Source organism: Oncorhynchus keta, chromosome 1 (genome assembly GCF_023373465.1).
Source record: "Oncorhynchus keta strain PuntledgeMale-10-30-2019 chromosome 1, Oket_V2, whole genome shotgun sequence".
NCBI lineage: Eukaryota > Metazoa > Chordata > Actinopteri > Salmoniformes > Salmonidae > Oncorhynchus > Oncorhynchus keta.
In genome coordinates, this window is record NC_068421.1 from 40,472,965 (window position 1) to 40,496,842 (window position 23,878).

The following is a 23,878-nucleotide window of genomic DNA, read 5'->3' on the forward strand; positions in this document are numbered from 1 at the left end:
CTTTTCCTCTCCCTCCCAATGGCTCTTCCTCTCACTCCAAATACCTCTTCATCTCCCACCCAATACCTCTTCATCTCCTACGCAATACCTCTTCATCTCCCTCCAAATACCACTTCATCTCCCACCCAATACCTATTCATCTCCCACCCAATACCTCTTCATCTCCCATCCAATACCTCTTCATCTCCCATCCAATACCTCTTCATCTCCCACGCAATACCTCTTCATCTCCCTCCAAATACCACTTCATCTCCCACCCAATACCTATTCATCTCCCACCCAATACCTCTTCATCTCCCATCCAATACCTCTTCATCTCCCCCACAATACCTCTTCATCTCCCACCCAATACCTCTACATCTCCCCCACAATACCTCTTCATCTCCCACCCAATACCTCTTCATCTCCCTCCCAATACCATCTCTCCCTCCCTATACCTCTTCATCTCCCTCCCTATACCTCTTCATCTCCCTCCCAATACCTCTTCATCACCCTCCCAATACCTCTTCATCTCCCCCAATACCATCTCTCCCTCCCTATACCTCTTCATCTCCCTCCCTATACCTCTTCATCTCCCTCCCAATACCTCTTCATCTCCCTCCCAATACCTCTTCATCTCCCTCCCAATACCTCTTCATCTTACTCCAAATACCTCTTCATCTCCCTTCCAATAACTTTTCCTCTCCCTCCCAATACCTCTTCATCTCCCTCCCAATACCTCTTCATCTTACTCCAAATACCTCTTCATCTCCCTTCCAATAACTTTTCCTCTCCCTCCCAATGGCTCTTCATCTCCCAACCAATGCCTCTTCATCTCACTCCAAATACCTCTTCATCTCCGACCCAATACCTCTTCATCTCCCACCCAATACCTCTTCATCTCCCACCCAATACCTCTTCATCTCCCTCCCAAATCCCTCTTCATCTCCCCCACAATACCTCTCCATCTCCCTCCCAATACCTCTTCATCTCCCACCCAATACCTCTTCATCTCCCACCCAATACCTATTCATCTCCCACCCAATACCTCTTCATCGCCCACCCAATACCTCTTCATCTCCCACCCAATACCTCTTCATCTCCCACCCAATACCTCTTCATCTCCCACCCAATACCTCTTCATCTCCTACCCAATACCTCTTCATCTCCCTCCAAATACCACTTCATCTCCCACCCAATACCTATTCATCTCCCACCCAATACCTCTTTATCGCCCATCCAATACCTCTTCATCTCCCCCACAATACCTCTTCATCTCCCACCCAATACCTCTTCATCTCCCTCCCTATACCTCTTCATCTCCCTCCCAATACCTCTTCATCTCCCCCCAATACCATCTCTCCCTCCCTGACTCCATGCACAATGTATGACACCTCTCCACCTTTCCTGGCACCTCTGTGCCGACTAACCCCCCACCCTTCTGTCTATGGTAAAGTGCTAAAACAGAATACTGTGTTGTCACCTCCTACAGTACAATACAGTGACAGACAGACAGACAGACAGACAGACAGACAGACAGACAGACAGACAGACAGACAGACAGACAGAGAGAGACAATACATCTCAGCATCTATAATTAGTCCCGTGCATGCACGAAGAGAAATGGAATTTCCCTCCTGGCGTGTTGTTTGACTGCCTCTTGGATCCTAGTGCCTCTTCCCCATTGCCTTTCTTTATGGCCCCATTCTTTACTCCAGCCGATGACACATTTATAGAGGCCCAGAAACTTTGGATGTTACAGCTTTCCCGGGCCAATTTGATGGATTTACTTCCTCCCTTATGGAAGCTCTTTAGGGGATTGATGGCCTTTGTGTGCAATCATGACACATCCCAGAAAGGAACAGAACACAGGATCATTTTGGTCTCTCGTCTCTGATTGCTGACGTCACAAGGTCGATGTCAACTGCCCCACCCATGCCAGGTAGTGTCACTGTTACACCTACTTTTCCCCGGTGACATCGCCACATTGTTGACTTGGTAATTGCTCACATGTAGCATATTACTGAAGAACACAGCTGCTATTTTGTTGGAGCGGCTGCTTGACGTAGTTAACCAGAAGTGCAACTTCTCAGTTTTGGACAGAGGAGCCTCTGAGAGTTGTAAAGCGGGCCTACATAGGCCAACAGATGTTGATTCACCCAGCTCAAAATAGAAAGCCTGTCCATCACACCCCATTTCAAATCTTCTCAAATCACATTTAGTGTTCCTCATTGGCCATAGCAGCATGACTGTGTCCATCTGCTTCAAATAACTTCAGGTGACCAGTCCAGATCATAAATAAATTGTCTGCTATGAAATGGCACATATTACATCTTTATATTTAGATAACCTTTAAACCAATGAGCTTTTAACCCTTAATCCTAAGAGCCACCGGGTCTCCTGTAATCCACCATCACTCAACCAAACTCAATGTATTATCCGCTACTGGTCAGCTGCTAGACAGAGAATATTGTCTCTGACTAGAATTCTGAGGGTCATGTTGATTTAGTGGTTGAGACGACTGAGTGTTCAGCTCATTAATTGAGCGCCCGAGATAACAAAAGAACAACTGCTGCACGGCAGACCACATACCGTGTTCTCTGCATTCAGTAGCCTAAACACCCTAAACAGACCTAAACAGACCTCTTTAAACTATTGCTCTTACCTCTCTTGACCAAACACTTTCAGTTTATTGTATGTGCCTATGTGTATATTTCTGGGGGCGAATGTATGAGTCTGTGTATGTGTGTTAGTGTGTGTTCCGCGTGCCGCCCCCCTACCCAGCATTTTCCATTATGATCAGGGGCTTGTCCAGCCCTCCCTCCCCACTCCCTCCCTCACACAAAAGAAGCCCTTTGTTGTCTGAGAGAATAAGGAGGTGGCAGGAGAGAAGAGTCTGGGCTGTGGCCCACTGTATGGGCTGCTGGGCCTCTCTGACCCAGGGGGAACATGAAGGTCAGCTGGTCCTCTGACAATGGCCACTGCCCGCCCTGCCTTTGGATGGACAATGGAGCAGCCTCCCTGTCGCTGACGCACGCCCCTGTTGTTGTGTTCCCCAGCGGTCATCGTCCCTCCCTCTCTCTGTATTTATTTATGTTTTTGCAGCACCCCCCCCTTGCACCCTTCCTCCAAACCTGACCCTCTCTGTGCCCGTGTTAACTGTTGAACATCCCAAGGTTGCCCCCCCCCCACCACGCACATACTGTATGTTCAAGAGTACTGTGTGTGTGTGTGTGTGTGTGTGTGCCTGCCTGCCTGCCTGCCTGCCTGCCTGCCTGCTTGCGTGGGTGCGTGCCGTCTCTGTGTCTGTGTGTGTGCATTCAGTTGTTCAGTAGGTTGACCGCTTCTCTCTCATCATATCCTTGACACAGATTGCAGGGAAGTTTGATGAGGTCACTCTGTATGTTTTTGAGAGATGTTTGGATTGTGGCATCAATTATCTCAAGTTAGTGGAGCTCTAAGCTGTCAGCTTAGATGGTAGAGCTGACGAACCACTGGCAGTGGATGAACCGCAGACGCTTCAGAATATATATATTTAAAGTAAAAGCAGCTGATCAGTTTGAGAGATTTAAAACCGTTAAATGTTTGTTTTATTGTTTCTCCTCACTGAGCTAGTAAAATTAGCTAGCTAGCTTGCTGGATAGCCAATAACTGTTATTTAAATCTGTTTGGAATCCTATCTTGCGTCATGCCTATAATTTTGAGATAGGACCAGTCAGCCGGCCAGACGGGACCGACCGGATGGAATTGTTAATAGGAATCAGGCAATTGTTTATTATTATGCAATTGGTAATAGGAATCAACAGAGTAAAGTAATGGCTCGACTGACATCTGCATTGTTCTGTGGATTGGATCAATGAGTTCAACAGCATAACAGACACTTGATCAATGAGTTCAACAGCATAACAGACACTTGATCAATGAGTTCAACAACATAACAGACACTTGATCAATGAGTTCAACAGCATAACAGACACTTGATCAATGAGTTCAACAGCATAACAGACACTTGATCAATGAGTTCAACAACATAACAGACACTTGATCAATGAGTTCAACAGCATAACAGACACTTGATCAATGAGTTCAACAGCATAACAGACACTTGATCAATGAGTTCAACAACATAACAGACACTTGATCAATGAGTTCAACAGCATAACAGACACTTGATCAATGAGTTCAACAGCATAACAGACACTTGATCAATGAGTTCAACAGCATAACAGACACTTGATCAATGAGTTCAACAGCATAACAGACACTTGATCAATGAGTTCAACAGCATAACAGACACTTGATCAATGAGTTCAACAACATAACAGACACTTGATCAATGAGTTCAACAGCATAACAGACACTTGATCAATGAGTTCAACAGCATAACAGACACTTGATCAATGAGTTCAACAACATAACAGACACTTGATCAATGAGTTCAACAGCATAACAGACACTTGATCAATGAGTTCAACAGCATAACAGACACTTGATCAATGAGTTCAACAGCATAACAGACACTTGATCAATGAGTTCAACAGCATAACAGACACTTGATCAATGAGTTCAACAGCATAACAGACACTTGATCAATGAGTTCAACAGCATAACAGACACTTGATCAAAGAGTTCAACAGCATAACAGACACTTGATCAATGAGTTCAACAGCATAACAGCCACTTGATCAATGAGTTCAACAGCATAACAGACACTTGATCAATGAGTTCAACAGCATAACAGACACTTGATCAAAGAGATCAACAGCACAACATACACTTGCGTTAGAATAATGAAGTGCAGAGCATGATAGTTAAGCTAACTTCAGAAGATTCACTTCAGAGTAGATGTCGGGAATTAGAACACAAAGTGATTTCTGTTGGATTTTATGTCTATGATTAGACTCTTGGTGGTTTTTCCCAGTCATACAACCTTTTGTTTTAACCAGGAATATAGCTTCATAATCCCTTAATCCATTTTATTATGGCCTTAATGAGCCACATTGTGGTTTGTTTTTTAATAACTGTTTTATGGAAAAGGAACACATCCGTTGATAAAACTACATCACTATAGAAAAGTACAGGCTGAGCCTGAACTAAGTTAAAAATATACAACTCAAGCCTGTAGTCAGTGAAAAATGCACATCCAGTGCAATTTTATTTCACTCACACAAACAGGCATACACCAATACAATCATACACAGACACACAGAACAAACACACACACACACACACACACACACACACACACACACACACACACACACACACACACACACACACACACACACACACACACACACACACACACACACACACACACACACACACACACACACACACACACACACACACACACACACACACACACACACACACACACACACTCTCTGAAGCAACTGTCCAGCTGTTCTCTCCCGTATTTGGGTTCTGTCAGCGCAAAGGTTGATTTCTATCCGTTGGCCGCGTCAGATAGCATAGCTGAGCTGAAAGCGCTCTCGGATGCACCTGGAGCAGCAGCACGAGCGATCCGACCAAAATGTGCCAAATTACAGGGCCTGAAGAGGCCTCTCACAGCCTATCCTTCATGATGATAAAGTGACATGTACCAGGAACATGGTTGAGTGCTCAGAGAACAGTACAGTGTACACTGTTGTACAAGGGGGCTCGGGGGTGGCTGCTACGCTTCAGCAGAGCCTCTTTATCCTGACTGTAACCTCAGAGTTAACCAGCTGTTGGCCCGTTTCCACCCCTCTCTCTCAAACAACCCAACAATTTGTACCCCCCCCCCGCCCCAACCCACAGACAAACACTATTAGAAACTACACTTAAGAGGTTTTGTGGGGGGGGGGAGAAAAGTTCATTCTTACCACAATCCTGTTTCTGGAATTCAGGAATTTCACAGCAAACGAGCGGTGGAGCCAAGAAAGTATGTTTGGGGTAGACCGGCAGGGCCGAGCGGTGCTCTGATGTCTTCATCGTAGGAAGAGACGTGGCTTTTAATGAGGTAATGCAGTACTGGAAACAGGCTCTAGAAGTGAAATGGGGGAGTTGTGGTGAGATATGTTTTTGAGGACACGGCTTGGAATACGTCCAGGGCAATTTCTACATTTCTCATGGCTGCAAAAAGTCCAGAGCAGATCATTAAACTTGGCTAATGAAGTAACTTTTGACTTCCATCACAGACATGAAGCATTATGATAGATGGAGAGAGGCCTCTATGGCCTGCGTCATGCCAACACAAACACAAAGGCACGGTTCTTTGTTCCCAATATTGAAGATTTCAATTTGAACTCCTACACAACCCACAGAATGGTCCTCAGGACAATGACAGATTAGAGGGATGGCTTCATTCCCAGTAGATGAAGCCATTTCCTTGCTCTGTCGTGCTGTGAAATTCTTTGCAAAAGAAGCAAGTTGGAAGATTTTCAAACAGAAATGCCCAATTTCGGTGTCAAGAACATTTCCCTCCGATACTCGACTTGGAGTACCCTAATCGCTGCCACTCGGCATACTTCCTCGATGATGTTTCGGGTGTGGAGTTTTTTTTGAGGAGAGTCTTTACAATGTAGGACATCCCTGCTGTCTGCAGCTGTCTCGCGAAGAAGTGAAAGATATGGGTCAAGAGAGAGTGACGACCGGGGCAGGTGCAGAGGAAGTCAGGGCCCTATCTCCCAGCCATAAACAAACGCCTCACATCTAACACGGAGCGCTGAACATTTCCTTGTCACAGTCTGTCATCCCCACATGTTTTAGGATGACTTCCATCATTCCTGTTCCCAAGAGCGCAAAGGCTTCAAGCCACAATATGACTAATGCCATACACTCACATCTGCAGTCATGAAGTGCTTTGAAAGGCTTGCTATGGAACACATCCACTCTAGACCCACCCAATTTGCATACCGCCCCAACAGATCCATAGACGACGTAATATCAATTGCACTCCACGCTGCCCTCACCCACCTAGATACAGTAAGAGGAGTACCTATAGTATGTGAGAATGCTGTTCATAGACTACAGCTCAGCATTCAACATCATTGTCCCCTCCACGCTCATCACCAAGCTTAGGGCCTTGGGACTGAGCACCTCCCTCGACAACTGGATCCTGGTCTTCCTGATGGGCTGACCCCAGGTGGTGAGGGTAGGCAACATCACCTCCACCATGCTGACCCTCAACACGGGAGCCCCACAGGGGTGTGTGCTTAGTCCCCTCCTGTATTTTCTGTTCACGATTCCAACACCATCATCACGTTTGCTGACAATATGACTGTTGTAGGCCTGATCACCGGCAATGATGAGACAGCCTACAGGGAGGAGGTCAGTGACCTGGCAGTGTGGTGCCGGGACAAACTTCCCCTTAACATCAGTACGACCAAGGAGCTGATCGTGGACAACAGGACACTGGGAGGCGAGCACTCCCCCATCCACATCAACAGGGCTGTATTGGAGCGGGTCGAGAGCTTCAAGTTCCTAAGGGTCCAAATATCTAAGGACTTAAAATGGTCCACATGCACAACCCTCAGGAGGTTGAAAAGGTTTGGCATAGACTCTAAAATCCTCAAAAGGTTGTACAGCTGCACTATTGAGAGTGTCTTGATTCGCTGCATCGCTGCCCTCGAACGCATGGCGTTACAGAAGGTGATGTGGACAGCCCAGTACATCACTGGGGCTGAGCTCCCTGCCATCCAGGTCCTCTATACCAGGCGGTGTGAAAGGAAGGCCCGGCAAAATCGTTAAAGAATCCAGCCACCCAAGCCATAGACTGTTCTCTATGCTTCTGCACAGCAGGTCTGACACCAACAGGTTCCCGATCAGCTTCTATCCCCAAGCCATGAACCTGCTAAATAGCTAACAAAATGGCTTCATGGACTATCTGAGTTGACCCTTGTATTTGTCTCTTTGCACACTCACAGGACTCTATACACTCACTGAAAGTCCAACACGCGCGCACACACACACACACACACACACACACACACACACACACACACACACACACACACACACACACACACACACACACACACACTTCATTTACACTGCTGCTACTCTGTTTATCATATATCCTGATGCCTAGTCCCCTTAGCCCTATACATATCTACCTATGTCGATCCCGTATCCCTGAACATTGTAAATATGGTACTGGACATGATCCTTTATATAACTTCTTACTTTCTCGTGTTCTTCTTATTTCTTCTTTTTATTTGTTGTGTGTTTTTGTTCTACCTTGTGTTATTTTTAGTGCAACATTGATATTGATTTTCTGCATTATTGGGTTTAGAGCTTGCAAGAAAAATGGCATTTCACTGTACACCGTGACATTAAAACGTGGAACTTGAACATTGCTCCTAAAGACCGCCGGCACCACAGCCCTGGTCCCCTGCCTCCACAGCACATACTCAACACACTGCTATAGAACCAGAGAAGAGCACATTCTTGTCTCACAGCCAAACATGACATAAATTATGTTTGTGTGTGTATGGAGAAAGAGAAAATAATTCTTCCACGCGGCAGTGTCTGCCCTCCTCCTCCCTTCCTATTTCCCAAACAGCAACTTTCACGTTTCAGCCTTTTAATTGCTTTAGCTCCAAGTTCTGCTGTCTCCCCCCCCCTCCCCTCTCCCTTTCTACACCTTCCTCTTTGAATGAAAGGAGCGGAAGGCACTTCGGAGCTGATAAAGATCGCTTTTGGTTTCGCTCTGTCTAAACCAAAGAGTGGGCTTCACTGGACTGGAAATGTAGCCGGAGAAAAGGCCTTTCTGAATTCGAAGCTCTTGCAACTCTGGTAATTTCTCAGGTATTTGTTCCGTGTCTTTGTTTAAGAGGCCTCAGCAGTGTCACCCAACCAGTAGAGAGAATGTATCCATGGAACATCCCCTGTGTGTGCTGTACAACTGGTGGAAAACAGCCACCTGGAAGCGATGAATGGTGAAAGAACACATTCTCTGCTCGTGCACATTGCAGAGACCTTGTTATAGTCCTGTAACGGCTGTTGGAGGAAGAAGGTGAGGACCAAGACGCAGCGCGGTACGTGTTCATCCTTTTATTAATGGAACTGAACACTGATTAACAAAACAACAACGAGAACAACCGAAACAGTTCTGTCTGGTGCAGACACAAAAACATTAAGCAACTACCCACAAAACCCATGTGGGCAAGAGCTACCTAAGTATGGTTCTCAATCAGAGACAACGATAGACAGCTGTCCCTGATTGAGAACCATACCCTGCCAAAAACAAAGAAATACAAAAACATAGAAAAAGGAACATAGAATGCCCACCCTAGTCACACCCTGAACCAAAATAGAGAATAAAAGCCTCTCTATGGCCAGGGCGTGACAGTCCCATCAAAATGAAAGTAGACTGTAAATGGGGGTCCAGGTCAGATTTACTTAGGTACACACTCTCTTGTGGGCAACGGATAGAAAAACCATGCTTTCTTCGCAGTGTTGTCTTATGTTGCGCAATGACAACTGTATTTTGCTCATTTCTTTTGTGATGTTTTGGTTGATTGCCCTTTTGCAGGTTTCCACTTCCTGCGATACCATCACACCATGCCTGAGGGGGCGGGCCGAGGCAGCCAGAGAAAGCCCAGCAACCAAGGTCAGAGGTCAACACTGATACTCTCACACCTGTGACGCTATTGTTGTTTTAACGTCAGAGTATTCTATTCAACCTCAGATGTTTTAATATGCTCCATGTCAATGTGTTTACCTTGTTTGGTTATTGTTACCGTAGCAGGTTCACACTGTAGCTACAATATGGTAAAGAAATGCACTCTGGGATCTTAAGCACAATTACATGTGTAACGAATTGGATTCATAACATATCACACCAATTGCAAAATTTGTATGAAATCATACGAATTGCGAAATTCGCAGCATATTACACGAATTGGATGACATAGTGCGCCAAAAACGGGGACCCCCCCCCTTTGGGTCGTGAGCGCCACTTTCAAAACGATTGGCTGAAAATGAAACAAACGTTTGAGAGTGCATCTTTAATGATAGGGATGGAAAGAACTCATTAATGAGATAGCACCATGAAGAGCCACCAAGGCTGATTGTTGGTGTAACATTGGAGCTCTTGTTAAGGGTGTGGAATTAGACTGCGTGTTCTGTATGCTGTATGTTTCGTTGAACAATGTTTTGGGGTAAAAAGAGACAAAATCTCTCTCTGCACGTATGATTATACACGACAAATAGGCTACAGAGCACGCCCAAGATAAGGGTGTCCGGTTAGCATACAAATGACAAAATGCACTGAGCGTGACTATATTTAGGCCTTAGTTTGTCCCCCTTCCAAACCCCAGTATTTCCCAACAAAGAGAGTGCTTATATTAGCGGAGTCAATCATGACTGAAAATGTTGTGGAACTGCACAGACAAGTTGGATTGTTTAAGGGTGTTCACTTCTTATTGGAAAGTCCTCTGTAAACATAGGGAAGTTGGGAAGGCCTTCGAATGGCCTAGCTTTGGCCCGGCATTGTGAAGGGTCACAAGATAACATTTCTGGGATTTATTGTTACTGCATTGCACGGTCATTTATTCCAACATAGAAAATACTGTTTCACATAATGCAGTAACATTATATTATACTGCTTTTATAGTAAAAAAAAAAAAAAAAAGACATTTGTGTTTTCATTTTTTATTTAAACAGGAAAGCCTTTTAGTCACTAAGGGGTCCACTAGAGTTTCACTCACTTCAGGGGGTCTCCTAATATGATGTTTTCTTTCAGGTTACAGTTACATTCTCCTCACTAATTTGTCCCGTCTAAAGCATTATCCTTCACTGACTGCCTGTCCCTCAGGTGTATTTAGCTCAAGTGAGAATGTTTGTTTTGCAGAATGCCCAGTGAGTTTCATCTAGATTAGCACAAAGAAACACAGCGTGCTTGTTCGTCTTACTCGCGGAGCCCAGTGGAGGCCCACCAGGCAGCCCATGGCACTTTTGGTCAAACAACATCTCACAGAGACTGAGTCAGAGGACAAGAGAGCTACTGTGTGGCCCTGTGAGCACTAGGTCAGCGTGACTTGGCCAGTTTGTGGTTAGTCAGCGAGGCAGGGACCAGGGTGACTCCCTTCAAGTTTGTTGTTGCTGATCAATCAATCAAATTCATTTTTACATCAGCAGATGTCACAAAGTGCTATGCAGAAACCCAGGCTAAAACACCAAACAGAGAGCAATGCTGTTGGAATCTGCTAATGACCCTTGAAAGTCCAACTAACACGTCTCTCACTGAGCTCATTTGCACTTTTCCCCTGTCGCCCCTAGCAACTGCACCCGAAGTCAAGCGTGCTCTCAGCTAAAAACTGTGTGTTTTGGTTCCAACCACATCCTCTGATGGGTTGTCAGGTGCAGGCCTCGTTCAACACACACAGGCTGTTCTGTTATGTCAGCGAGCAGAGGACCATCTCTCCCCTAAACTATGTCATCTGTTTACCTTCTCTTTCTCAAAGGCCGTCTTTGACACACACACTGACTTGAAACTCCCCCAAATAATCAGTATTCCAAAACACCAAATAAGGTGAACGCAACATGAAAAGCCAGCATGTCCTTTTGGTTTTCTCTGCGGGGTCCAGAGCTTTTTTTCTGTTTCAGAAAGAGCAGAAAATAGCAACTGTGCCAAGCTTTCGCCTTCTCTCTGCCCTTGCTTCATCATTGGCTTGCACCCTGAGGTGTACTAAAACTGGGAAAAAAATACACAAAAAAATAAAAAATCTCTCTCTCTGTCTCTCTCTCTCTCTCTGTCTCTCTCTCTCCTTCTCTCTCTCTCTCTCTCTCTCTCTCTCTCTCTCTCTCTCTCTCTCTCTCTCTCTCTCTCTCTCTCTCTCTCTCTCTCTCTCTCTCTCTCTCTCTCTGTCTCTCTCTCTCTCTGTCTCTCTCTCTCTCTCTGTCTCTCTCTCTCTCTCACTCTGTCTCTCTCTCTCTCTGTCTCTCTCTGTCTCTCTCTCTCTGTCTCTCTCTCTCTCTCTCTCTCTCTCTCTCTCTCTCTCTCTCTCTCTCTCTCTCTCTCTCTCTCTCTCTCTCTCTCTCTCTGTCTCTCTGTGTCTCTCTGTGTCTCTCTGTGTCTCTCTCTGTCTCTCTCTCTCTCTCTCTCTGTCTCTCTCTGTCTCTCTCTCCTTCTCTCTCTCTCTCTCCTTCTCTCTCTCTCTCTCTCTGTCTCTCTCTCTCTCTCTCTCTCTCACACACACACACACACTCTGCATGTCTCTTGCTAACAATGACAGTTCCTGTCTCTGTGGTCTCTGTAGTCTGTACAAAGTCAGACTCACAAAGTGCTCTAAGAGAGGCCATTGCCAGATGAACGAGGTGAGATGGAGGTGTTCTGTCTGGGGGGAAAAAACTATCAATTGTAATAACTGTTAGTTGAGTTGGAGTGTGGTTGACGTAACTGAGCTTGGTTGAACGGCGGGTGGGCAGTGGATCCAGGCCAGAGGGTTCAGTGTGGGGTGTGGAGCTGGCTGGTCAGTGGTCTGAGAACTCATGTATGGGACTGTAGCAGCAGCAGTGTGGTGAATTACTCTTTGATAGGGACATGGCTGTGGTTTCAACAGGCTGACCTCATGCGTTCTGGAGGCCAAGGGAGAGGCTGAGCTCACTCTTTAGCAGGTAGGGGACTGTTGCTGTTTGCTGGAGTAGGTCTCTAATAGATTATAACCGTCAGTAGATGAAGGCAGGCCCCTGTTTGGCACTGCAGGAGACTGTTAGCACTGGTGATTGAGATAGTAGGGCTGTCCTTAGCCCTCATTGGACCATTACTGGATACATGGAAATAGTAGACTGCTCAAGGCCTCCACTGACCAGTGTGGTTATGCTTTATTTTACAGTGATATTTACCTGATTTGACTTTCTGGTTCCATGGTCAATTGTAATTACACAATTATCACCTAATAGCTCATTCTTGTTTTTGATGGAATTACAACAAGCACCGCTGCGTACCAGTTTGTAGCAGGTACTTTAACAAGACTGTGTTTAATTGTTATATACTGTACCAGAAATGACCCGTCTCTGCAAAATAATGTCTTAACAAATACTAGGGAAATGGCAGCTGAAACAAATAAACCGCTGTACATAAACTCAGCAAAAAAATACATTTGCTCTCACTGTCAACTGCGTTTATTTTCAGCAAACTTAACATGTGTAAATATTTGTATGAACATAACAAGATTCAACAACTGAGACATAAACTGAACAAGTTCCACAGACATGTGACTAACAGAAATGGAATAATGTGTCCCTGAACAAAGGGGGGAGGGGTCAAAATCAAAAGTAACAGTCAGTATCTGGTGTGGTCACCAGATGTATTAAGTACTGCAGTGCATCTCCTCCTCATGGACTGCAATAGATTTGGCAGTTCTTGCTGTGAGATGTTATCCCACTCTTCCACCAAGGCACCTGCAGGTTCCCAGACATTTCTGGGGGGTAATGGCCCTCACCCTCCGATCCAACAGGTCCCAGACATGCTCAATGGGATTGAGATCCGGGCTCTTCACTGGCCATGGCAGAACACTGACATTCCTGTCTTGCAGGAAAACACGCACAGAATGAGCAGTATGGCTGGTGGCATTGTCATGCTGGAGGGTCATGGTCAGGATGAGCCTGCAGGAAGGGTACCACATGAGGGAGGAGGATGTCTTCCCTGTAACGCACAACGTTGAGATTGCCTGCAATGACAACAAGCTCAGTCTGATGATGCTGAGACACACCGCCCCAGACCATGACGGACCCTCCACCTCCAAATCGATCCCATTCCAGAGTACAGGCCTCAGTGTAACGCTCATTCCTTCGACGATAAACGCAAATCCAACCATCACCCCTGGTGAAACGTCAGTGAAGAGCACTTTTTGCCAGTCCTGTCTGATCCAGCAACAGTGGGTTTATGCCAATAGGCAACGTTGTTGCCGGTGATGTCTGGTGAGGACCTGCCTTACAACTGGTCTATAAGCCCTCAGTCCAGCCTCTCTGAGCACTGATAGAGGGATGGTCGTTCCTGGTGTAACTCGGCAGTTGTTGTTGCCATCCTGTACCTGTCCCGCAGGTGTGATGTTCAGATGTACCGATCCTGTGCAGGTGTTGTTACACGCGTTCTGCCACTGCGAGGATGATCAGCTGTCCACCCTGTCTCCCTGTAGCGCTGTCTTAGGAGTCTCACAGTACGGACATTGCAATTTATTGCCCTGGCCACATCTGCAGTCCTCATGCCTCCTTGTAGCATGCCTAAGGCACATTCACGCAGATGAGCAGGGACTCTGGGCATCTTTATTTAGGTGTTTTTCAGAGTCAGTAGTAAGGCCTCTTTAGTGTCCTAAGCTTTCATAACTGTGACCTTAACTGCCTACTGTCTGTTAGCTGTTAGTGTCTTAATGACCGTTCCACAGGTACATGTTCATTAATTGTTTATAGTTCATTGAACAAGCATGGGACAGTGTTTAAACCCTCTACAATGAAGATCTGTGAAGCTGTTTGGATTTTTACGAATTATCTTTGAAGGACAGGGTCCTGAAAAAGGGAAGTTTCTTTCTTTGGTGAGTTTAACTACTATGACTGTTGGGTAGGTTAGTGTGCACAGGACTGGTCACCTCAGATATGGCTTTGGCCATATATCCTGCGTTAGTCCAATAATGTTAACATGTTTAACCCTGATTGTGGCAGTATTATTTAGAGTATTACTCAGAGTATCCACTCCAGACCTTTGGGCTCCCTCTCCGACCTTTTCTCTGATCTCATCTCAGCCCACGTCTGTGTTTTGGTGGGCTGTCTTAAACATTTTGACGCCAGGGAAAATACTGCGATTGTATATACCTACTGTGGAGCAGCTTTGGTGGTACGTCAGTGTAGAAAAATCTTCCTGAATGTTCCACTTGAGCCCACATGGGTCTCTTGAGTTGAATCCATTCTACTCTCATGACTCAATTGCCAGTTTTCCCCAAAAAATATTTGATTACGGTGACATTACTGTGTAAAAGAGGATTAGTTGAATCAACAAAATCCTACTCAGCCTTGATTAAAGGGTTCCAAAAGGGTCCTCCGGCTGTTCCCATAGGAGAACCCTTTTTGGTTCCAGGTATAACTCTCCCAAAAGGGTTCTGTCTGGAAGCAAAAGGGTTCTACCTGGAGTCAAAAAGGTTCTCAAAAAGGCTTCTCCTATAGGGACAGCTGAAGAACTCTTTTAGGTTCCAGATAGCATCTTTATTTCTAAGAGTGTTAGTTTTTCTGAATGGGAGTGTTGGAAAACGACAGCGGCCACCCAGGATCCAGGGAGAGGATAAAGACAATGGGTCAGGTATCCGCTTTGACGAGAGCAATATTACCACTGCGTAATGCAGTGATTTGACTTATGACCATGGAAACTCTATCCATATACACATATTGCAAGTTTATAATCTGCGTTAGCCTCAAATAAGGTAATTCCCAATTGGGCAGCCGTGAGGTTGAAAATGAAACTTTGGACACTCTCCATGGAAAACCACGAAGATTCATTGTGTAAAATGTCAGCAATTAGAAAGTATAGTAAGATTTTGGAGCAATTATACTGATTATATCATTTTTCTATATAATTATTGGTAACGATGCATCTGCCCTTTTGCAGTCAAGTGTCTTAACATAAATATCCAGTGTGTTTATAGAATACGGGCTGTTTGACCTCCTTTTAACCGATTGTAAAAACAAACCTTTTTTTTTTAAGTTAATGAATCCTTGATTATAATAAAATTGACTTTAATAGGATAGTTTATCATAATTTATCTTTTTGTTTCCTGAAGTGATACGTTTTTTTTCTTCCATGCACACGTGCACAAGGAGTCTCCCCCGGCATTTTACTAAATGGAGATTACCCCCAGTCAAGCATTCACATCTATGTTAAGCTGGAGGGCATATTCTGCTGTCTTTCTCTATTTTCTCTACTGAAGCCAAGTCATTTTCCATCCATATAAGACTGGAGTCATTCTACTGCTTTTCTTGGAATCAGCCCAACGTAGATAAACACTGCCCTTCAAGCAGCTCATGAGTTTACTTAAATCAAATTCAGACAATTCATTCTGCCGTAATGCTTTAGAATCGTATGTGAATGTCCTCGAGCAAGGAAACCACGGTGAATCCCTGCAACAGCTAATGGTTAAATGAAGCGTCTGATAGATGGAGATATACACACCTCAGTCACAGACAAACAAGGGATTCCTGATTACATGGTGGGATTCGGGTAACACGTTAAGAAGAAAACAGTGGCCCTGGATTCTGTTGTTGATGGCATACAGTAGCTAAATAAGGAGTTGTTGTTTTCGTTGTCGTCATGTAAAGGTTCGTGAGCGAGAGCGGGCATGTACCAGTCCTTTAAACTGAACCATTATGCCGCAGGAAGTGATGGATTGTTCCTCTCGGTTGGCCCTCCCTTTCTAAAGTGGGCAACCATTGTAGCACCACCAGTTATACATTTTACGCTCGACACAATGAAACTATTTCTTCGTAGCCTGGGCTTATTTCATGCTCATTTACCATGACAACCAGTCTATTTTCTCTCAAATTGTTTGATTGCAGACAGAACCTTTCCCTGTCTAGTGTTCTGTTTCCTGTGTTCAATTGGCCTTGCCTGACAACGCTGAGATGGTCCTAATAAAGGGGGTCACTGGGGCCTCACCGAATTTAGTCCACCGACCGGCAGATCAAGCTGGGGGGGAGGAAATTGGTCTCTCTGTTTCCTGTTAGCTCTGAATTGGCTTTGTGTGTTTTTGCACAAAAGTGCAGGAGGTTGCCAGAACAAGAAGATTGACAGCGAGATTGTAGCAACCAAACTGTGAAAAAAAGAGAAGGTTTTCTCGTAATTATACTTTTTTTTGACACCCCTTGTTTCCTGCATGGCAGCTTTGTGGTCGTGTTCAGAGGAACACAAAGTAAGCTGTTCAGTCAGCCTGCTCTGACTTTCATGGCAGAAACCAACCTACATATTAGTGTTGTAGCTGTACTGTAAGTATTTTGTCTAATTCTTCCCCAAAAGAAGAAGGCAAAGTGTTCTAGCACCTGTGTCAACCAATTTCCCAACTGCTGCTGGCAGCCCAACCTGGTCATTTAAACTGATTTCTTTTAATAGACTTCAGCGAAGTGTGAAAGTGATCCAAGAAAAGCCTGTCAGGTTAAAACAGTCCTGCGTGGTTGGTTGGTTGGAGTAGTTTGTTGATTTATGTTGACATGACATTGACCGCCTCCTCCTTTTCTCTCCATCTTCTCCCTTCTCCCCTCACCCAGCTGCCAAGCGCCCCTCCTCCGTGTCCTCCCTGAGCAGCATTGTGGGTAGGATGACCTCGTCGGAGCGCGCCTCCCGCGGAAGCTGCACCTCGGTCAACACGGTGTGCTCGGACAGCGACCGCACGGCCAGCCTCAGCTCCTCTGCCTCCTCCGTCTCCCTGCAGGACGGACACTCTTCCTCTTCCTCCTCGCTGCCCTACGGGGCCGTGCCTGCCTACCCTTCCTCGCCGCAGCGCAACGGCTCCGACATCAGCCTGGACCTCACTCCTCTCTCCCAACTCCCAGCGGGGGTAAACCCTGCCACCGCCGCGTCCCTGCCCAAGCTGTCTCGCTTGGAGAGGGTGGTGCTGGAGATAGTGGAGACAGAGCAGGCATACGTGAGGGACCTGAAGAGCATCGTAGAGGTAAGAAAGAAACGCTCCCCTCCAAACCACTCTCCTTTCCTCTCCTCCTGTCCTCAGTACAGTCAGTGTGTCTCCTCTCTATGCTCTGGCCTGCTGCTGCTACTGGTCTGAGGTCAGCATTACGTCTTCATTCCTGGTACTTGGTACCATATTGACATGGAAAGAATAGGGTTTAACATGATCATCATATGGTTTACATATTAGCATGTATACAGTTTACAGTATACATATTGAGTTGATTATTTCTGAATTGGAAATAGCACAATGACTAATGTCTATAGTGAAACTGGAACTCATGGATACTGTAGTTGTGTCAGCAGTTTTTCAACCCCTTTCCGACGAGGAACTCTTCGACTCTCCCACCAGCTTCCTATTAGTAAAATGTGAACAATGCTTTCATCCCCTCTTCGTTCGGTGGCCATCTTGGAGCCCTGTCTGGCCTCCCCTTGTGCCTCTGTAGCTCCATCCATCAGTAGCCCAGGTGGAACACGAGGAGGGCAAGAGGAGGGCATGGCACAGGATGAAAGCAGCAGTAAATCCAAGTCATTACTTCAAAAGAGTGTTTCACACTCTTATCCGATAGGGTCAGCTGGCCTGCGACAATGAGGAGTCTGTGACTGATCTCTCTCTCTCTCTCACACACACACACACACACACACACACACACACACACACACACACACACACACACACACACACACACACACACACACACACACACACACACACACACACACACACACACACACACACAGAGGGAGAATTAGTTTGATAAAGAACAGAGTGGGGTTTTTGAGTCAGGGGCCCTCTGAGTGGACGGCCGTTAACACTTTTATCATATTGCCCTTGGAAGCGATGGATTTAGCTGTGGCCTCTAGTAACTCCCCATCCCGGGTCCGGGAGCGTAATCATCGACTGTCACTAATTAGCATAATGCAACGGAAAATATTCCTATTCATGAAAATCATAAGTGACATATATTGAGACACAGCTTAGCCTTTTGTTAATCACCCTGTCATCTCAGATTTTCAAAATATGCTTTACAGCCAAAGCTAGACAAGCATTTGTGTAAGTTTATCAATAGCCTAGCATAGCATTTTGTCCAGCTAGCAGCAGGTAACTTGGTCACGGAAATCAGAAAAGCAATCAAATGAAATTGTTTACCTTTGATGAGCTTTGGATGTTTTCACTCACGAGACTCCCAGTTAGATAGCCAATGTTCCTTTTTTCCAAAAATATTATTTTTGTAGGCGAAATAGCTCCGTTTCTTCTTCACGTTTGGCTGAGAAATCCCCCGGAAATTGCAGTCACGAAAACGCCGAAAAATATTCCAAATTAGCTCCATAATATCGACAGAAACATGGCAAACGTTGTTTATAATCAATCCTCAAGGTGTTTTTCAAATATCTATTCGATAATATATCCCCCGGGACAATTGGTTTTTCAGTAGGACCGATTGGAATAATGTCTACCTCTGAATTTTACGCAAGAATCACTCTGGGAGCCATCAGGTGACCAGTTGCGCAATGTAGCCGCTTACGGGTATTCTTCAACATAAATGCGTAAAACTACTTCACAATCCTGTAGACACCTTGGGGAATATGGAGAAAAAGTAATCTGGTTGATAGCCCATTCACTGCTCAATAGGGACGCATTGGAAAGCAAGAGCTTTCAAAAGATGAGTCATTTCCGGATTGGATTTTTCTCAGGCTTTCGCCTGCAATATCAGTTCTGTTATATTCACAGACAATATTTGTACAATTTTGGAAACTTTAGAGTGTTTTCTATCCTAAGCTGTCAATTATATGCATATTCTAGCATCTTGTCCTGACAAAATATCCCGTTTACTACGGGAACGTTATTTTTCCAAAAATGAAAATACTGCCCCCTAGTCATAAAAGGGTATTAAGACAGGTCAGGAATCAGGAGTCTCTCTACGGGACTGAGGAGGAAAACAGAAGAAAGACAGTCTTAAAGGAAGTGACATCACTTCAATGGCTAATTTTATGGGAGGCCAGCACTCCCTTGAAAAAGTAATTAGGAACTCTTTTCCTCGTTTAAGGTTAGTTTGACGTTTACATGTAGGGTAGCAGTTAGGGTAAAAGCCAATTTATTCTTGATCCAAAAATGTGGTCAGAGGTTTGTAGGTTTGGAGGGTGTGAAGCAATTGTGGAGCTCACAAATGCATGCAGAGGCCAAATCAAGCTCTGTAAATGCATCTTCGTGCGCCTCTCAAATTTTGTAACAATGCGAAGAGCTCTGTATAGCTCCACATTGACGTGACTGATTGACAGTAGGTGAGGGCGTGAGGTCCTGTCTAAACACAAACTCACTTCCCTGACAACTTCCTTCACAACAGCTCTGCTCCGCTAAGCACAGGAAGTATGCAAGCCCTGTCTAATACACACAAATCTAAAGGGGTGAATGAGAATATGTACATATAAGTATATGGATGAGCGATAGCCGAGTAGCATAGGCAAGGTGCAATAGATGGTATAATATACAGTATAATATACAGTATGTACATGTGATATGAGTAATGTAAGATATGTAAACATGATTAAAGTGGCATTATTTAAAGTGGCATTGTTTAAAGTGACTAGTGGTCCATTTATTAAAGTGGCCAGTGATTGGGTCTCAATGTAGGCAGCATCATCTCTGAGTTAGTGAATGCTGTTTAGCAGTCTGATTGTCACGATCGTCGTATGAAGCGGACCAAAATGCAGCGTGGTATGTGTTCATGATGATTTTTTAATAAAAGAAAGCACTGAACACTGAATACAAACTATACAAAACAATAAACTAAATAACGACCGTGAAGCTATAATGAGAACTGTGCTGACACAAGCAACTAACATAGACAATCACCCACAAACAAACAGTGAAACCCAGGCTACCTAAGTATGTTCTCAATCAGAGACAACTAATGACACCAGCCTCTGATTGAGAACCGTACTAGGCCGAAACATAGAAATCCCAAAATCATAGAAAAACAAACATAGACTGCCCACCCCAACTCACGCCCTGACCATACTAAATAACGACAAAACAAAGGAAATAAAAGGTCAGAACGTGACACTGATGGGCCTTGAGATAGAAGCTGTTTTTCAGTCTCTCGGTCCCTGCTTTGATGCACCTGTACTGACCTCGCTTTCTGGATGTTAGCGGGCTGAACAGTCTGTGTTTTGGGTGGTTGTTGTCCTTGATGATCTTTTTGGCCTCCTGTGACATCGGGTGTTGTAGGTGTCCTGGAGGGCAGGTAGTTTGCCCCCGGTGATGCGTTGTGTAGACCACACCACTCTCTGGAGAGGTTTGCGGTTGAGGGCGGTGCAGTTGCCGTACCAGGCTGTGATACAGCCCGATAGGATGCTCTCGATTGTGCATCTGTAAAAGTTTGTCAGGGTTTTGGGTGACAAGCCAAATTTCTCCAGCCTCCTGAGGTTGAAGAGGTGCTGTTGCGCCTTCTTCACCACGCTGTCTGTGTGTGTGGACCATTTCAGTTTGTCGGTGATATGTGCACCGAGGAACATAAAACTTTCCACCTTCTCCACTGCTGTCCCTTCGATGTGGATAGGGGGTGCCCCCTCTGCTGTTTCCTGAAATCCATGATTATCTCCTTTGTTTTGTTGACATTGAGTGGGAGGTTGTTTTCCTGACACCACACTCCGAGTGCCCTCACCTCATCCCTGTAGGCTGTCTCATCGTTGTTGGTAATCAAGCCCACTACTGTGTCGTCTGCAAACTTTATGATTGAGTTGGAGGCGTGCATGGCCACGCAGTCGAAGGTGGACAGGGAGTACAGGAGGGGGCTGAGCACGCACCCTTGTGGGGCCCCAGTGTTGAGGGTCAGCCAAGTGGAGATGTTGTTTCTTACCTTCACCACCTGGGGGTGGCCCGTCAGGAAGTCCAGTACCCAATTTCACAGGGTGGGGTCAAGACACAGGGCCTCCAGCTTGATGATGAGCTTGTGAACCTTTTGGGGTGGGATGCAAGCAGTTATCTTTGCCTTCTTGGGTACAGGAACAATGGTACCCATCTTGAAGCATGTGGGGACAACAGACTGGGATAGGGAGCAATTGAATAAGTCCGTAAAAACAGCTGGTCTGCGCACGCTCTGAGGACGCGGCTAGGTATGCCGAATAGGCCAGCAGCCTTGCGAGGGTTAACATGTTTAATTGTTTTTCTCGCATCAGCCACGGAGAAGAAGAGAGGGGCAGTCCTTGTTAGCGGGCCACGGCGGTGGCACTGTATTATCCTCATAGTGGGCAAAGAAGGTGTTGTGATTTCATTTAGACCCTGTCACATACCTCTCGTGTCTGAGCCGTTGAATTGCGTCTCCACCTTGTCCCTGTACCGGCATTGCGTAGTTAAGGGGTTCTGCCTCTGCTTTGATGTGGAGAGAGGGGGAACGTTGCCAATGCTGCCCATTAGCAGGTGGAGATCAGCAGGTGATGCAATCAGCGTTCTGGGAGAAAGGTGCTGAGAGCGGAGGGGTAAATTCTGCTTCTGTGGCGTGAGAGAGAGAGAGAGAGAGAGAGAGAGAGAGAGAGAGAGAGAGAGAGAGAGAGAGAGAGAGAGAGAGAGAGAGAGAGAGAGAGAGAGAGAGAGAGAGAGAGAGAGAGAGAGAGAGAGAGAGAGAGAGAGAGAGAGAGAGAGAGAGAGAGAGAGAGAGAGAGAGAGAGAGAGAGAGAGAGAGAGAGAGAGAGAGAGAGAGAGAGAGAGAGAGAGAGAGAGAGAGAGAGAGAGAGAGAGAGAGAGAGAGAGAGAGAGAGAGAGAGAGAGAGAGAGAGAGAGAGAGAGAGAGAGAGAGAGAGAGAGAGAGAGAGAGAGATCTTCAGGACATATCATGGTGGGTGTGTGGGGTATGCGTTATATGCGTTAGAGGTTCGAGAATGCCTGAAATGTAACCCCCTTTTTGAAGCTCAGCCTTTTAAGAGCCAGTAAAACGAGCAGGCATTTGACAGAGCTGGTCTGTGCAGGGATGCCTTACAGAACAAATGTTCATACATTTGTTTATGCGGGACAGGGATTTGGGACAGAGCGCAGCTGTGGGCATCTGAGTTGATGGAATGGAGTTAGTTGTCGGTTGTCCCAGACTGCTGACTGTGTGACTGCTGACTGTGTGACTGCTGACACATGTGATGTCTATCGGCTCGAGCGTGCGTTAGGCACAGCCTTTACAGCTATGGAAATCTGGTTTTGATCCAGGGATGATGTCAAAGTTGCAGTGGTAATAAGAACCAAGTATGATGATTGGAGTCAGTGTGTGTGTGTGTGTGTGTGTGTGTGTGTGTGTGTGTGTGTGTGTGTGAACAGTTTATTAGCTTGCCTTCTCGTGTTTGTGCATGCGTGAGCTCCCATATGTATTTGCTCATATAGGTCTTGAATGTGCAGTATACAGTATGTTGGAAGACACAGGAGGAGAAAGGTGGAGAGAAAATTGGGAGAGCCAGGGAGAGCGAAGCCCCCTTTCGTTCTCGTTGTACTCCTGCCAAATAGGACAGGAAATTGGGGGGTGGGGGTTTAGGGGGAACGGAGTGTTTTTTTGCCTCTCCTTGGCTGTTAACCCCCCAGTTTGGGGCACATGCGGAGGGGATGGAGGGGCCCTCGCAGGCAGCACAGAGGGACAAACTCTGACCTAGTTTCTCAGACAAAGAGACCAAAACCTGCCGGCTGCTCCAGCCTCTCGATCTCTCTCTCTCTTGCTCTCATTCTAGCTGTCTCTCTTCCCTTTCACAGTGAAACATGTATCTCTTTCTCAGTCCTTTCTGTTCTTGTGCTCTCCTGCGTTTAACCCTCTTATGTCTCAATTTCCCCCTCAAGTCTCTTCCTCATTTTTCCGGTCTTCTCCTCGGTTCTTCTGTCAACTTCTCACTCATCCATCTGTCTCTTGCTCTCCTCCTCTCTTCTCGCTATGGGTCCTCCTTGCCCTCCGAAAGGAGTGTGTGTGTGCCTGCCTCCGTATGTGTGTCTGTCTCTCTGTCTGTGTGTGTGTGTGTGTAAGTGTGTGCCCGAGGGGGAATTCTTGTTCACCCGTGACTGTCTGTAAGTCGACAGTAATTACAGTGCCAGTGTTCCCTTGCCTTTAAAAGGTGATGAATGTGGCGGAGCCCCCCTTATTTTTTGTCTCACTTTGCCCCACCTCGGCCTGTTTGCTTTTCCCAGAACCCCGGTGGCTCTGGAAACAAACACAACTGGAGACAAAGAAAAAAAAAAACATTTTACCATCCAGGAATGTACCCTAGGAGCGCTCCACTCTG

General features: G+C 45.8%; 1 protein-coding gene across 2 annotated transcripts in view; it reads left to right on the forward strand.

Moving 5' to 3' along the window:
• The window catches only part of plekhg2 (pleckstrin homology domain containing, family G (with RhoGef domain) member 2), a 60,861-nt gene that overhangs the window by 7,948 nt on the left and 29,035 nt on the right, over window positions 1–23,878 (forward strand). For both annotated transcript variants that reach the window (XM_052524916.1, XM_052524920.1), the window contains exons 2-3: window positions 9,500–9,577; window positions 17,215–17,618. In XM_052524916.1, coding sequence (XP_052380876.1) covers window positions 9,529–9,577; window positions 17,215–17,618 — 453 coding nt within the window. In that variant the 5' untranslated portion in view covers window positions 9,500–9,528. The remainder of the gene's footprint in view (window positions 1–9,499; window positions 9,578–17,214; window positions 17,619–23,878) is intronic.